This window comes from Trichomycterus rosablanca, chromosome 21, assembly GCF_030014385.1.
Source record: "Trichomycterus rosablanca isolate fTriRos1 chromosome 21, fTriRos1.hap1, whole genome shotgun sequence".
Lineage (NCBI taxonomy): Eukaryota > Metazoa > Chordata > Actinopteri > Siluriformes > Trichomycteridae > Trichomycterus > Trichomycterus rosablanca.
The window spans coordinates 15,333,501-15,349,668 of record NC_086008.1 but is presented as its reverse complement, the minus strand read 5'-3'; the positions used below and the strand labels follow the sequence as shown (position 1 = coordinate 15,349,668).

The window sequence follows — 16,168 nt, the reverse complement described above, 5'->3', positions numbered from 1 at the left end:
CCACTGTGTGATGGTCCATCCTAGATGCCTCAGAGCCCAGAGAAGTCGACGTCGCTTCTTTTTTGCACAGTAAAGTATTAAGTGGCATTTGTGCATGTAACTCCTCACCCATGTGGTTATATCAGCTATTGTTGAGTGGCGGTACTTGATGCAGTGCCGTCTGATGGATCGAAGATCACGATTGTTTAGCTTAAGCTTGCACCCTTGGCCTTTACGCCAAGGAAATATGCAAATCCCCTCCAATCTTTCTTTGAGGTACATTGTTTTTAAACATTTCAATCATTTTCTCACACATTTGTTGACAAACTGGAGATCCTCTGATCATCTTTACTCATCAGAGACTCATCCTTTCCTGGATGCTGCTTTTGTACCAAACCATGATTATAATCACCTGTTTGGAATCACATTATTTAGTTTTTTTACCTCATTACTAGCCCTAAATTGCCCCTGTTCCAACTTTTTTTGGAATGTGTTGCAGGCCTAAAATGCAGGAATGGATGTTTATTAATAAATGAAATTAAGTTGAGGAGACAAAACATGGGTCTTGGGTTCAGGCATTTTTTCTATAAGTTGAGCTATCCACTACGTCCTTTCTGGGAAACAACAACAATCTAGTCAACACAACATAATACCAGGATGTTATCCTTCCACCGAAGCCTTCCTCCTGGGCCGTTTCACATAATACGAGTATAATTACAAAACAAACGACATCAACTCATTGTTTCAAATGGCATTAAAAGCAGCCTGTGCCATGACGATGCCAACCATGCTTCATACAGAGCGTCAACCGAGCAGGAAACGCAGACTAGGTAACACAATATTGTTCTGGATTTTTATTGAAACAGTAAACCTTGGCTCATTAGTGAGACTGTGGTGTGACCTTATTTACAACTCTAGGTTGATGTTACAGCTTAAACGCTGATTCTTGGAACCTTGGAACTTTGCTGGTGGGATAGGGGAACTTTTTTTTTTAAGATATTGTCTTGGTGTATTGATGATCTATCTATCTATCTATCTATCTATCTATCTATCTATCTATCTATCTATCTATCTATCTATCTATCTATCTATCTATCTATCTATCTATCTATCTATCTATCTATCTATCTATCTATCTATCTATCTATCATTTACATGCATATTTTACTTTACACATTTAAACAACATTATGACCACCTTCCTAATATTGTGTTGTCCCCCTTTTGCTGCCAAAACAGCCCTGCAACTGTGATGCACTGTGTATTCTGACACCTTTCTGTCAAAACCAGCATTAACTTCTTCAGCGATTTGAGCTACAGTAGCTCGTCTGTTGGATCGGACCACATGGACCAGCCTTCGCTCCCCACGTGCATAAATGAGCCTTGGCCGCCCATGACCCTGTCGCCGGTTTACCACTGTTCCTTCCTTGGACCACTTTTGACACATACTGACCACTGCAGACCAGGAACACCCCACAGAGACTGCAGTTTTGAAGATGCTCTGACCCAGACGTCAAACTCGCTCAAATCCTTACGCTCGCCCATTTTTCCTGCTTCTCATCAACATCAACTTTGAGGATAAAATGTTCACTTGCTGCTTAATATATCCCACCCACTAACAGGTGCCATGATGAAGAGATAATCAGTGTTGATCACTTCACATGTCAGTGGTCATAATGTTATGCCTCATCAGTGTATGTTATTATTTTAATTTTAGTAAGGAATTTGCCATATTGGAAGAGACCACTCATCAAAATAAAGGCTATCGACTAGAAAGTTGTAAGTTCGAATCACTACTATGTTGTAAAGCCATTGTGGGCCACCTTGAGCAAGGAGCTTACCTCTCTCTGCTCCAGGGGTGCTGTACAATAGCTGACCCTATGCTTTGACCCCAGATCCAAAGAAACATTTCATTGTACTGTATATGCATATATGACAAACCTGCTCTAAATTATTATTATTATTATGTTCCTCATCACATTGATTGGCCGATCGGTGAGAATATATATCGATGTATTCATTTTTAGTTATCCTCCCCACCAAAGGAACATGAGGACTCAAGCCAAAGACTCAAGTATGTCAGTTTTTTATTTATTTTATAACATATACTTAAGTTATGCTTATACACCAACCAAGCATAACATTATGACCACTTACAGGTGAAGTAAATAACACTGATTATCCCTTCATCATGGCACCTGTTAGTGGGTGGGATATATTAGGCAGCAAGTGAACATTTTATCCTCTAAGTTGATGTTAGAAGCAGGAAAAATGGGCGAGTGTAAGGATTTGAGCCAGTTTGACAAGGGCCAAACTGTGATGGCTAGATGACTGGGTCAGAGCATGTCCAAAACTGCAGCTCTTGTGGGGTGTCAGTATCTATCAAAAGTGGTCCAAGGAAAGAACAGTGGTAAACCGGCGACAGGGTCATGGGTGACTAAGGCTCATTGATGCACGTGGGGAGCGAACCCTAGAGTTAATGCTGGTTCTGATAGAAAGGTGTCAGAATACATCATCATAGTTTGTTGCATATGGGGCAGCAAAAGGGGGACCAACACAATATTAGGAGGGTGGTCATAATGTTATGCCTAATCGGTGTAGTTACAGACAAAAAAGCAGAATGTTTTACCTCTTTTCTGCATGAAACTGAAGAGGTCATCAAGGAATTCTTTTCTTTTCACGTCATCGTCCAGCTCGTACAACTGTAAGAGACACACAGTGATTTAATTAGGTAAACTGTTACCTGCAAATACAAAATAGGGCAAAATATAGGTCATAAATAAGGCCCTGCCTAGTTCACAGACTGTAAATTGAGCCATTTCCAGTGTTGTGTTTGGGTATTATTTAATGCATTTTCCTCCCCATTTAGCGCAGTCGATTTGTCTTCCGCTGCTGAGGGACACCCAATTGCATCCGAGCAGAGCATGTCAATGCACACGCCTCTTCCGACACGTGCATACATGCAAGGACGCCAATCAGGGTCCTTACACAGCGTATGAAGATCCCACCCACACATAGTCCGGTCCCCACTTATGCCTGCCAGATGGTGCCCAGCCGACCGGTGGCAATGCCGAGTTTCGAACAGAGGAGTACAGAATCTCGGCGCTGGTGTGCTAGTAGAATATCCAGTGTTTAAGTGTCTCACGTTGCCGGTTCTAGCAATCGGTTAGTTAAAATGTCCAAGATGTTGAAGTCTACAGCAGCTAAAACACGACTCGGGTAACTGAGTTTGGAAAACTCCCAACCAATTCTGTAGAAACAGCCGGTAAAGTAGGCTGTGCTGTGTACACTGATCAGCCATAACATTAAAACCACCTCCTTGTTTCTACACTCACTGTCCATTTGATCAGCTCCACTTACCATATAGAAGCACTTTGTAGTTCTACAATTACTAACTGTTGTCCATTTATTTCTCTACATACTTTTTAAACCTCTTTTACTCTGTTCTTCAAATGTCAGGACCCCCACAGGACATCGACGGAGCAGGTATTATTTAGATGGTGGATGATTTTCAGCACTGCAGTGACATTGACGATTGATGGTGGTGGTGTGTTAGTGTGTGTTGTGCTGGTATGAGTGGAGTTTTTAAATACCGTGTCCACTCACTGTCCACTCTATTAGACACTTCTACCTAATTGGTCCACCTCGTAGATGAAAGGTCAGAGACGATCGCTCATCTGTTGCTGCTGTTTGAGTTGGTCATCTTCTAGACCTTCATCAGTGGTCACAGGACGCTGCCCACGGGGCACTGTTGGCTGAATATTTTTGCTTGGTGGACTATTCTCAGTCCAGCAGTGACAGTGAGGTGTTTCAAAACTCCAGCAGCGCTGCTGTGTCTTATCCACTCATACCAGCACAACACACACTAACACACCACCACCATGGCAGTGTCACTGCAGTGCTGAGTATGATCCACCACCCAAATAATACCTGCTCTGTGTGGTACTGGGAGAGTCCTGACCATTGAAGAACAGCATGAAAGGGGGCTAACAAAGCATGCAGAGAAACAGATGGACTACAGTCAGTAATTGTAGAACTACAAAGTGCTTTTATATGGTAAGTGGAGCTGATAAAATGGACAGTAGAGTGTAACAAGGAGGTGGTTTTAATGTTATGTTATTAGGGCCTTAATCATCACTTAATACCTTGTACCTGCCATTATACCGTGTACTCATACATGACATCCATTACTATTGGTAAGACTTTAACACCCACACCGCTGTGACTCTAAAGACATTTAAAGCTGCTATTCCCCACCATCGGCATGTCCACTTAACCCGTAGTCCTGCCCTATTCACTGAAAGCACAATACGTCAAAGATCATTTAAAAGCTGCCCGCTGAAACAGCCGACTACAACCTGATGGAAATGCGCTCCGAACCTCGGCTTTCAGCAGCTCCCGGTCCTCGTTACAGAGCGCGCAGGTCGATACGTGAAGACACAGGGATGACCTTTGGAAACAGCGGGGGCGCGCTGAACAAGGCCACCGGAGATAATAACTGATCATTCAGGACAGTATTAGCCGTCACCAATTTTAAAGTACCGATAAGATCAATGCCTCGGGGTGGATTTAAAAGGTGACCAGAAATAACCAAACACGTTTTGTGAAAAAGTGCAGTAGGTTCTTACTTTAAGGAAGCTTTCAATGTTTTTTAAGCTTTACATTTTTTGATGAGTGGCTAAAGTAAAAAGAACTATAGACAGATGTATTACATAGGTGATCATGAATGTAACCAACATGTGTAAAACATGATGTTAAAATCCTAAAAAATAAATGAATAAATAAATAATCTAAAATAATTTAGTGTGACGAATACGCTCAGTGTTATCAGGCATAACATTATGACCACCTTTCTAATATTGTGTTGGTCCCCCTTTTGCTGCCAAAACACCCCTGTAACTGTAATGCACTGTGTGATGTATTCTGACACCTGTCTATCAGAACCAGCATTAACTTCTTCAGCCTTCGCTCCCCACGTGCATCAATGAGCCTTGGCCGCCCATGACCCTGTTGCCGGTTTACCACTGTTCCTTACTTGGACCACTTTTGATAGATGCTGACTAGGGCTGCCGCAATTGGTCAACCTGGTTGATGACGTCGATGCAAAAAATGCATTGACGTCAATATTTTAAGTCGATGCATCTTTTTTAAAACTACATTTATAAATGATCCTTTTTAATTTCTACAACGTTTCCATTCATATAAGCGTTCATATGATTTCCCTCAGCACTACTTGCTGCGTGCATGATCTAAGTCGAATTTGGTGCAGTCACTGGTTGCTGGCATTAAGCGCAATCATAAAAAAATGCCATCAGAGTCAGAAGCAATGTTGCACCTCTTGTTTCTTTAAACTTCTTAATCGTGGAGATCCTAGAATACCGTATTTCTTAGCAAGTTCAGTTAGGGCGCATTTTTACTTTTATATTGTTTCTTTAAGCTTCTTAATCACGGAGATCTTGGAATACTGTGTTTCTTAGCGAGTTCAGTTAGGGCGCATTTACACGTGCTGTTCACTTGCTCCATTGGGCTCCCAATTTTTGCGGTTGCCATGGCGATCAAAATGCAAAAAGCTTCTCATATGAATGCGCCTTAACACATACCACTTTGTTTACATGGCTTAGAATTTGAAGTGCATTTTGAGTGAATGTGTAGGTTAGAATCTGGGCTCATTTTGTCTTTACTGTACGTTGGGGGAACACCCCACAAGAGCTGCAGTTTTGGAGATGCTCTGACCCAGTCGTCTAGCCATCACAATTTGGTCCTTGTCAAACTCGTTCAAATCCTCACGCTTGTTAATTTTTTTTGCTTCTTACATCAACTCTGAGGATAAAATGTTCACTTGCTGCTTAATATATCCCACCCACTAACAGGTGCCATGATGAAGAGATAATCAGTGTTATTCACTTTACCTGTCAGTGGTCATAATGGTATGCCTAGTAAGTGTACATGAAATAAACTGAATGAATATCCCAAAGTATTAGTGATGCTGAGCAACAATAGCGTGACAGTGTTGTGCCAGACAGGATAGCAGAAGATGAAAGATGAAGGAAGCATGAGATAGAGTAATTACACCACTGACTTTCAATCCATATGTCACAATGTGCTTCACCGCAACGTCCACAAAAATTATTTAAATATTAACCAGCGGAAAATATCGTACATTAGGCCTCTGCTTCCTCTTTCCAGTACCTCATCTCGTTCGGTTTGTGTGCTGATGTGCTTGTGCAGCACAAAACGACACAAAGGAACAATAGTAAGTAACACTAGTAAAATAACAATAGTAAAATAAAATGGCACCAGTTCACTTAAGGACATATGCAGTGTAATGTATGGATACACTTTTATTTTTATAACATCATATTATATTTATTTTTATTATATATTTTATCATTTTAAAATTATACACCCATCCCATCCCAAACAGAGAAAAGTAAGAAAGTACCAAAAAAACAGTATGCATTTAAAAATTAATTGATTATAATAAAACTGTATGAATAAATTAATAGATACATTATTTAAGGTTTGCTGCTTTAAAGCAGTAAAAAGAAAAAAAGTAGAATCTGTGATCTGATAATTCTCAAGAAATGTTTGGATTTGACGCCAGCAACACACCTAAGAGTCAGGCAGAATCCACCAAAGGCTCCGACTCAGTGGGTAGCACTGTTGCTTCACAGCAAGAAAGTCCTGGGACGGATTTCCTGTGTCCGTGTGTGTTTCCTACAGGAGCACCAGTTTTTTTACACAGTCCAAAGACATGCAGTCAGGTTAATCGTGAAAAACAAAATTAAACTTAGATGTGTGTGTGTGTGTATGTTAAGGTGTGAATGTGTCCATGTCCAGGGTGATTCTGTGTGCATTGTACCCATTGAGAGCTGGGATAGGCTCCAGAACCCCCTTGATTAGGATAAATGGCTTAGAAAGTGAGTGAGGTACTGAGGAACTGTTCTATTAATCTGCACTATTAATGCACTGTGGGTGCATTAAGTGACTAAACCACATATTAAAAATATTATATACATGTACAATATTTGAAATATTATACATATATAAATATTAGATAGATACTGCAGGGTCATTATTGGTAAAATTATAATTTAACAAAACCCTTATAACAATTTGCAGTTTGGGACACAGCCCTGTTGAGAAGTAGTCGACTATAAAAAATTTAAGCTGTTATCCTGGCGTTTTAAATTTTATAAACATAATACAAATACTGATAAAAAAATTTAGTCATATTTTAGAATGGCTACTTATCACATATATCACATTTAATTCTACATGAAATACATGAAATTCTGAGAAATCCAAAAACTGTTGTTGAACATTTATGTTCATCGAGCCCATCATGCTACCGTAATAAATATAGCCACATGGGCTCTGGAGTACTTCAGAAAACCATCGTCACTTAACACAAGCAACCGTTGCACTAAGAAATGCAACCTGAAACTCAGATGCTGTCCTATTTTAAAATGGCTACTTATCACTTGTTCAAATCTGAAAACAGGCTGAATACACAAGCATGAATTTCAGTAGAGGTAGCCCTCTACCATTAAAAAATAAAGGTTACATTTAATGGTGTTTTACACAACTATCACCACCAAAGACGTTACGAATGCTTTTTTCCGTTTCCGGTGGTGCGCACGCTGTAAACTGGTTGTTTCTAGCCATTAGCTAAGTAACTTTTTATTGCATACTTAAAAGTTAATCTTGCGCTTATAATTAATATAGTGTCTAGATTAATATCATCTTATTTTGTTTATTTTAAAATAGCGCTCGTGTTTCCTGAAGTAAATCCCTGCTTGTTTTCTTTCCACTTTCTGGCCGAACGAAGCACATTTTGTTTGTTTTTGTACTCCAGCGCATCAACGCCTTTTTCATCCGGAATTAAAGCCGTTTTCTGTGACTACCAGCAGAAGCACCGGTGAATCCAACTTAAACGCTTAATTTAAAGCAAAGTACATTTTCTCTGTTATTATGGCCCCTGTAGGTGCTTTATATCCTTGTGTTGAGTGTGCAATGTTCAGTTATTCTCTCTCCGTCGTTAGTGATAATTTTACATGTGATAAGTGTAGATTAGTTGTTAGTCTGACGGAGAAGATTTCAGTGTTAGAAGGGCGCATTCGGGCTTTAGAACAGACTAGTATTAGTGAGTGCTTAGGTGCAGCTTTAACAGTCCCGAATGCCGCTAGTTCAGGTATAGATCCCCAGACTCCGGCATTAGAGCGGGGTGACTGGGTGATGTCTCGGCGACATAGTCGTAGGGCAAAGCACCAACCTTTTCAGTTGCACGTGTCCAACAGGTTTTCCCCACTCAGTGACTCACATGTGCGCTTAAACAAGCAGCACGAACATTAGAACGCAAGTGGGGGCACACTACACTGGAAGTGTATAAGATAGCATGGAAAAATGCTCTAACTGGATATAAACATGCCGTTATAAAAGCTAAATCTTTAATAGAGAAAAATAAGAACAATCCTAGATTCCTTTTCGAGACAGTGTCCAAACTAACTAAAAACGTCAATGAAACTGAATCTAATATACCAACTCTCTGTACCAGTGATGATTTTTTAAAATTTTTCAATAATAAGATCAAAGTCAGAGTGTGTCACTTGCCAATGTTAAGTATGAACTCACACTTTCTTAAGGTGTCATGGGTCCTTGATAGATGGAATCTGCATCATATATTTAAATAAGGGCTGAAAAAGTGCATGGTGACATTGTTTCTCAAGGCATTGTTGTACCTCAAGGAATTCTCGTAACATTTTTACACAACTATCACTACCTAAGTCAGAAATAGAACACTTCATTGAGGTGTCATGGGTCCTTGATAAGTGGAATCTGCAAAATTTAATCAAAGATAGCACTTCGTCCTTTTTCTGTTTTTCAAAGCTAATACATGACTTTAAGCTAAGACTAAGTAAACTTCTGGGCATGCACAGCCAGTCCTGGAACGTATCACACACAAGCGTAGCCAGTCTTGTTAAAAACTGGAAATGCCTCCAATTCCACAGACAACCACTCTAGATGGGACAAGTACCGACATGAGGACCTGTCCAAACATTTAACATTTAACATGTCAGGTAAAGTCAGACATACACAGCTATTTGAGTAACTCTATACTTTTTTTCCCAGTGTTCCAATCTGATGTGTCTTTTCTGAATTGTTCTGTATTGTTACTGCGGTAAACATCAAGAAACATGATCTAGTTTTGTTGATTTTGACGCATACCAGTGACAGCATTGTGGAATGAAACATATCAAGCTCTGCCCATGTAAAACTAAATACGGTCCAAACAGGGAACACAAAACGGGTGTCTTTAAAACATTTTTTTCTACCTCAGATCATCTGCAGTGTGGCTACTCAACATTCCTGTTCAACAAACCCTGTTTACATTTAGTTTTGTGCCATATTATTATGCCATACAGTTTGTTGTTGAAATAAAAGAAACTTAAATGAGATTCTGAATTAAATATTTTGGAGTAAAATGAATCGTCTATAAGATTAATCGATAGAAAAATTGGTGTTAGAGGCAGCCCTATTCCAGAGCTCTAAACCAAGTCTGTCCATAATGCATTGTCCAAAGAAGCACAGACATGCTGAAACAGCTAAGGCCCTTCCCAAACTGCTGCCTCAACGTTAATGGCCTATAATTTAGGGTCCTACTAAATTCCTGGGAAATGTGTCTAATTTCACAGACCTACAATTAGTGCTGGACAATAATTCGATATCGATATATATCGCGATAGAAAATGTTTCAATAACGGTGATATGATTTTTAAACAAATTCGATCGATATGCATTACGTCAGCGCGCTTTGCCCGTGTTACTTTTTTGCGGAAGCATTTCTGCACACAGGTGTTCCCACAGGGACGCAATTCAACAGCGCACCTCAAGCGAATAGTTCTCCATCAAAACAGTGCAGTTACACACTCAACATAAATGTCAACCACCAACACAATTACAGAAAAAGTACTAGTACTGAGTACTAATACCAGTTATTAATATTACTTATTAGTTGTGGCGCGCTACGAATAAAGGCACCAACGGGATATTCGCGTTCCACTGTTGCCAAATTGGGCGTTGTTTTTAAAAAAAAACAATTTAATAGCATTTAAATAACACTTCTATTGAAAAGAGAATATTCAGTTTTAAGAAGCCCCAGCATTGTAGAAGGCTATTAAAAGTAAAGTCAATTTTCAATGCTGATTTGGCTTAATAGTGTTGGTCAGAATGTATCATATTCTTGAAAGAAAAGTAAATTTGTTTTCCATGCATTCACACTGGCATGTTCTGGGGTTCAGATGAGTCTCATCAGTACACACAAGTTTGCAATCAAATGATCAAGTATTGCAAAGGAATATCTTTGAAATTCTGTTAAGGTTACAGGCTATATTTTAGTTTTTCACAGGGAAAATGAGAAAAAATAAAAAGCTTATTATGCTAGGCTTGATGTATTTCTACATGGTACTCACTGCCATAGGTAAACGAGTGAGTGACCAAAACACTACTAGATCAACAGCTACTAGCCACATACAAAAATAAGGTATCAGACAGTTTCTGTGCCACCCCTGTGTGAGCAATGGTCTCAGTCTGGCCACCCCTAAGGAGGAAATTGTCTGGCTTTGCCACTGTCCACAGTTGAAAAAGAAGCAGATGAAATAGCTGATAAGAGATGAAGGACTAATTCAGTCGTGTATTCAGCTTGTATTTCTTGCCAGAAACCAGAAAAGAGGTTTGCAGGTACAGCCATCCAATTTTGGTGTTTTTGGCAGTTTTTCTGACATTTGTATTATTCATATCGATATCGGAATTATATCGTATCGACCGAAATTAGGAGTTATATCGTGATATCAATTTTAGCCATATCGTCCAACCCTACCTACAATACACAGCACAGCCTACCTTAATGGTCATGAATTAGGTAGGGCCTTACCTATAATCATAAATGGTTAATTCCATACACCTATTAACAATAGGTGTGGCTAAACACCTGACCTCAATGATTGATTGGATGCCCACCAGTGATGGCATAGTTACCTTGAAAAAGTAATCTGATTACTGATTACTGATTACTCCTTTAAAAAGTAACTTAGTTACTTTATAGATTACTTGATTTTAAAAGTAACTAAGTTAGATTACAAGTTACTTTATTAGTTATATAATGCGGTCCGCTAATGTATCCCATAATGCAACTGGAGCTGCGATTGAAGCGGAATAAGAAACAAGAAAGACGCGGAAAACGGAGTCCTCTGTTCACAAGTGTAAGTAAGATAAATAAAATAACATTTTTAAAGACAAATAAATAACAAAAAGACGATAAATATCCTACATTTTGGCGAGTGGGATTTGTAATGAGTCTGTAACCATGGTGATATTACGTCATCACGTCCCACGTCATCACTCGGCGTTGGCCGAGTAGTGCACACTTCCTCCAATCTAGTGCACACTCTGTAAGTAACCGATTCCGGATGCAGCCCGTGACTTAACTGTCGCATAGGCCAGATGTCACTCCCCGAGACGCAAGAAGAAAGCAAATATATATCTTTTTACTAAGGAAAATGACAAAAATAGTAACGCACAGTAACTTGGATAAGTAACTTTAATCTGATTACTGGATTGGAAATAGTAACGCGTTAGATTACTCGTTACTGAAAAATGCGGTCAGATTAGAGTAACGCGTTACTTAGTAACTGATCCTTGCGTTACTGACCTTCACTGATGCCCACATACTTCATTGTTAATATCTGCTTCATATTAATCAGGGTTGCAGTAGGTCTGGTGCCATCCAGTACCACTCAGCTCAAAGCAGGAAAACACCCTGGACAGGGCACTTTTGAGTCAAGGGAAACCACAAGGGACCACAACTTTATATATAAACCAAAAGTTTATTAGTATAACATACTACAGGGCGGCACGGTGGCTAAGTGGCTAAGTGGGTAACACCAAGAAGGTCCTGGATTCGATCCCCAGACGGGGCGGTCCGGGTCCTTTCTGTGTGGAGTTTGCATGTTCTCCCCGTGTCTGCGTGGGTTTCCTCCGGGAGCTCCGGTTTCCCCCCCACAGTCTAAAAACATGCATTCAGGTTAATTGGAGACACTGAATTACCCTATAGGTGAATGGGTGTGTGTATGTGTGTCTGCCCTGCGATGGACTGGCACCCCGTCCAGGGTGTTACTGTGTGCCTATCCCCCCCCTTCCCCACCTACACACACACACACACACAACCCTGATTGGATAAGCGGTTAAGAAAGTGAGTGAGTGAATGTTGGTACCGCTGGAGTCTTAATAAGGCAAATAAGCCTTCATTTTATTTTTTACATTTAATTTTACACCTTTTCCCTTACAAAATAGTTTGACAGTCCTTTGCTAATAAGCAGCAGCAGTGAATAAAAAAAACGGCTGTGACAGCATGATCAATATCTCAGGCATGAGCTCTGACCTCTGGTTATGTGTGTCTGAGAAGTAGCTGCATGTGTGTGTGTGTGTGTGGTTCTGATGTAAGAGAGCAGGAGTTAATTAGAGAACAATGTGGCTAGTCATGCTGGCATCACTCCAGTTGGCTCCACGCCAGCACTTCCCCAGTTCTTGTACACACACACACACACACAGAGCGACCGGCAGTTTGCTGACATAATAAGATGTCTAAGCAATTCTAAAGCACTGAACTTTGTCTCCGGTTGGCTTCCATGCCTTAGTCTGATGAACTGGGTTAAATGGCTAATTGCAATTCAGACCTTGCAATTCAGGCCTGCAACACATTCCAAAAAAGTTGGGACAGGGGCAATTTAGGGCTAGTAATGAGGTGTACCTCAGATGTACCTCAAAGAAAGATTGGAAGGGATTTGCATAATTCTCCCCCTCCCTCTACAGTGCATAATATCATTAAACGATTGATGAGCTCTTGAAGGGGTTACTGCTGAGTCTTGTTCGTGTCAAGGTTCCTTCCTGTAATTTTAAGGAAGTTTTTCCTTCCCACTGTCGCCCTCGGCTTGCTCAACAGGGTTTTTGGTCTGTCGGTCCTGGTTTCTATGAAGTTGCTTTGAGACAATGTCCACTGTAAAAAGCGCTATACAAATAAATTATGACTTGACTTCAAGAAATCCAAAAATTAATAAATAAAATAAATAAATAAATCTACAAATAAATAATTAAATAAAAATGATTTAAAGACATTTTACAAAAAAATATAATATATATATATATATATATATATATATATATATATATATATATATATAAATATAAATAAATAGATTAAAAAATGAAATAAAAATGTAAAAATAATTAATTTGTATAACTAAATGTAAGGGCCAGTGATAGCTCAGTGGTTAAGGTACTGGACTAGTAAACAGAAGGTTGCCGGTTCAAGCCCCGCCACCACCAAGTTGCCACTGTTGGGTCTCTGAGCAAAGCCCTTAACCCTCAATTGCTCATTGTGTTCCGCTCACTGTGTAAGTCGCTTTGGATAAAAGCGTCTGCTAAATGCTGAAAATGTAAATGTAAATGTAATAAATTACAGTAAATATGAAAAAAGAATAATAATAAAAAAAGAGAAAAATCATACACAGTTTTATGTTGCATTTTAAGGATTAGGTTTTATTTTTTATTCAAGAATAGATTTTCTAATTAATTAAATTTCATTTATTTTTAGCTTTAATGTGAATCAGATTCCATTTGCGAGAGTGCTTCCTTGACCTAATTCATTAAAAAAGAGCAGAATATAAAAATAAAAAAAGACTGGGTCATTTGACAAAAATCAAAGACAATTCAGTGTCTTTAGTCCCTGTGGTGTAATTCAGGGATTAGACCTTAAACCACACAGCACTTTTATTTTGCTGTTTAATTAAAGCTCAGGCAGCAGGAGCGGCGGCAAATCTTTCAGGACCTTTCAAACTGAACTGGATGTAGTCTCTGATCGCAGAGCATTTGCTTCGATTAATAATTCAGCATGGTAGCATTGCATGTCCATTTCGCTGAAGGGTTTGATGACTTTACTTTGTTTTTAAAGCGATGAAGCTGACCACAGCTAATGTTCTACTAAAGGGTCGCTCCGACGAGAAGAAATAAAAGTGACTCATGTTTTATCTGCTAACTTCATTTCATTTATTAATCAACATCCATCCCTGCATTTCAGGTCTGCAACACATTCCAAAAAATGTTGGGACGGTAAAGCATTTACCACTTTGTAATGTTGCCGTTCCTTTTCACCACACTTAAAATATGTTTTGGCACCAAGGAGACCAAGTGATTTAGTTCATTCTCTATTGGGGACAGGTGAGGACTGCAGGCAGGCCAGTCCAGTACCAGTACCCTCTTCCTCCACAGCCATGCCTTTGTAATGTGTGCAGCATGTGGTTTTGCATCGTCTTGTTGAGAAATGCATGGACGTCCCTGGAAAAGATGACGTCTTGAAGGCAGCACATGTTGCTCTAAGATCTCAATGTATCACAGAAGTGTAAATGACCTTTGCCAAGGGCACTAACACAGCCCCATACCATGACACACCCTGGCTTTTGGACTTGTTCCTGATAACAGTCTGGATGATCCTTTTCGTCTTTGGTCCGGAGCACACGGCGTCCATTTTTTCCAAAAAAGACCTGGAATGCTGATTCATCTGACCACAATACACGTTTCCACTGTGTGATGGTCAATCCTAGATGCCTCCGAGCCCAGAGAAGTCAACGCCGCTTCTGGACATGGTTAACATAAGGCTTCTTTTTTGCACAGTAAAGTTTTAAGTGGCATTTGTGCATGTAACTCTGTATTGTATTGTAGTGCTTGACAAAGGTTTGACAAAGTAATCCATCACCCATGTGGTTATATCAGCTATTGTTGAGTGGTGGTTCTTGATGCAGTGCCGTCTGAGGGATCGAAGATCACGGGTGTTCAGCTTAAGCTTGCGCTTTTGGCCTTTACGCACTGAAATTCCTCCTAATTCCTTGAATGGTTTAATGATATTATGTACTGTAGAGGGAGAAATATGCAAATCCCTTTCAATCTTTTCAAGTTCATTGTTTTTAAACATTTCAATCATTTTCTCACACATTTGTGGACAAACTGGAGATCCTCTGATCATCTTTGCTCAAGACTTTGCTTTTGTACCAAACCATGATTACAATCACCTGTTTGGAATCACATCATTATTTAGCTTTTTCACCTCATTACTAGCCCTAAATTGCCCCCGTCCCAACTTTTTTTTTAATGTGTTGCAGGTCTGAAATGCAAAAATGAAGGTATTATTTTAATGTAACTAAGTAAAGTGACAAGGTTAGAAGTTACCAAAAGTCACTTCGCCCAGACCCCCCCACCCCCTACTCCCCTTGTCCCTATTATTACCAGCATTCAGACTGCTCAAATACAGACCCGACTCCCTTAATGTCTGCCACTTCAAAGCCCTACACCCCCCGGCCATACAATACAGACTCTACACCACGTTAATTCACTCGTACCGCCTTACGTCTTTCCCATGCCGGGGCTTGCCCCTCCCTCGAATCTAACAACTCGAACGATTTGTCATCGTTTCCTGTAAAACCAGGTTTACAAAATATGTCTTCGCCCGCCTCCCGCCTTCTGCTATCTAAAGAATGGAAGGTCTGAATTTCTTGTCGAAATCTGATACCAGAGACCCTGTGTTGAATCGTGACACATTCTCAAAAAATCCAGGTAGGTCCGGGCAGACCTCCTCCCAAACACAATTAAAATGCCAAAGGTTTCAGGTGTGTCTGTGATGGATGGTGTTTGCAATATCGCTTCTGAGGAACTAGAAATAATAGGTATTTTTTTAATTATGCACTAGGATTGTGTCATATTATTGGGACTTCACCAGACTGGACTGGCTTGACCAACTATCTTGGAAAAAGCAACTCTCAAAATTCTAATCATTTAATAAATAAACCAATGAAATAAGTAGCTGGAACGAGGTGGGAACCGCAGAAGACTCCCAAGTTTTTGAGGTCCCAGGTAAGTCAGAAGGAAGACTATGGCTCTACAGTCTAGACTAAACAGCAGCCCAGTTCACTGTTCCCTAAAGCAAGGGTATGTGATTGGTCGGTAAAAAAAGAGGCATGCCATGAAAACAAACATGGATTTTGAGAAGCATCTCAACTGTGATCATTGGCTGCGTCCGAAGTCGCTACTTTCATACAGAACAGTACACAGAAGCAGGTAGTGTGGTAGGTAGATGGTGGGCC

The 16,168-nt window shown here is 39.9% G+C and overlaps 1 protein-coding gene across 1 annotated transcript in view; it reads right to left on the bottom strand.

Annotated features, from left to right (window-relative positions):
• The window catches only part of arid3c (AT rich interactive domain 3C (BRIGHT-like)), a 107,982-nt gene that overhangs the window by 29,764 nt on the left and 62,050 nt on the right, over positions 1–16,168 (bottom strand). The window contains exon 4 of the mRNA XM_063017953.1: positions 2,608–2,680. Coding sequence (XP_062874023.1) covers positions 2,608–2,680 — 73 coding nt within the window. The remainder of the gene's footprint in view (positions 1–2,607; positions 2,681–16,168) is intronic.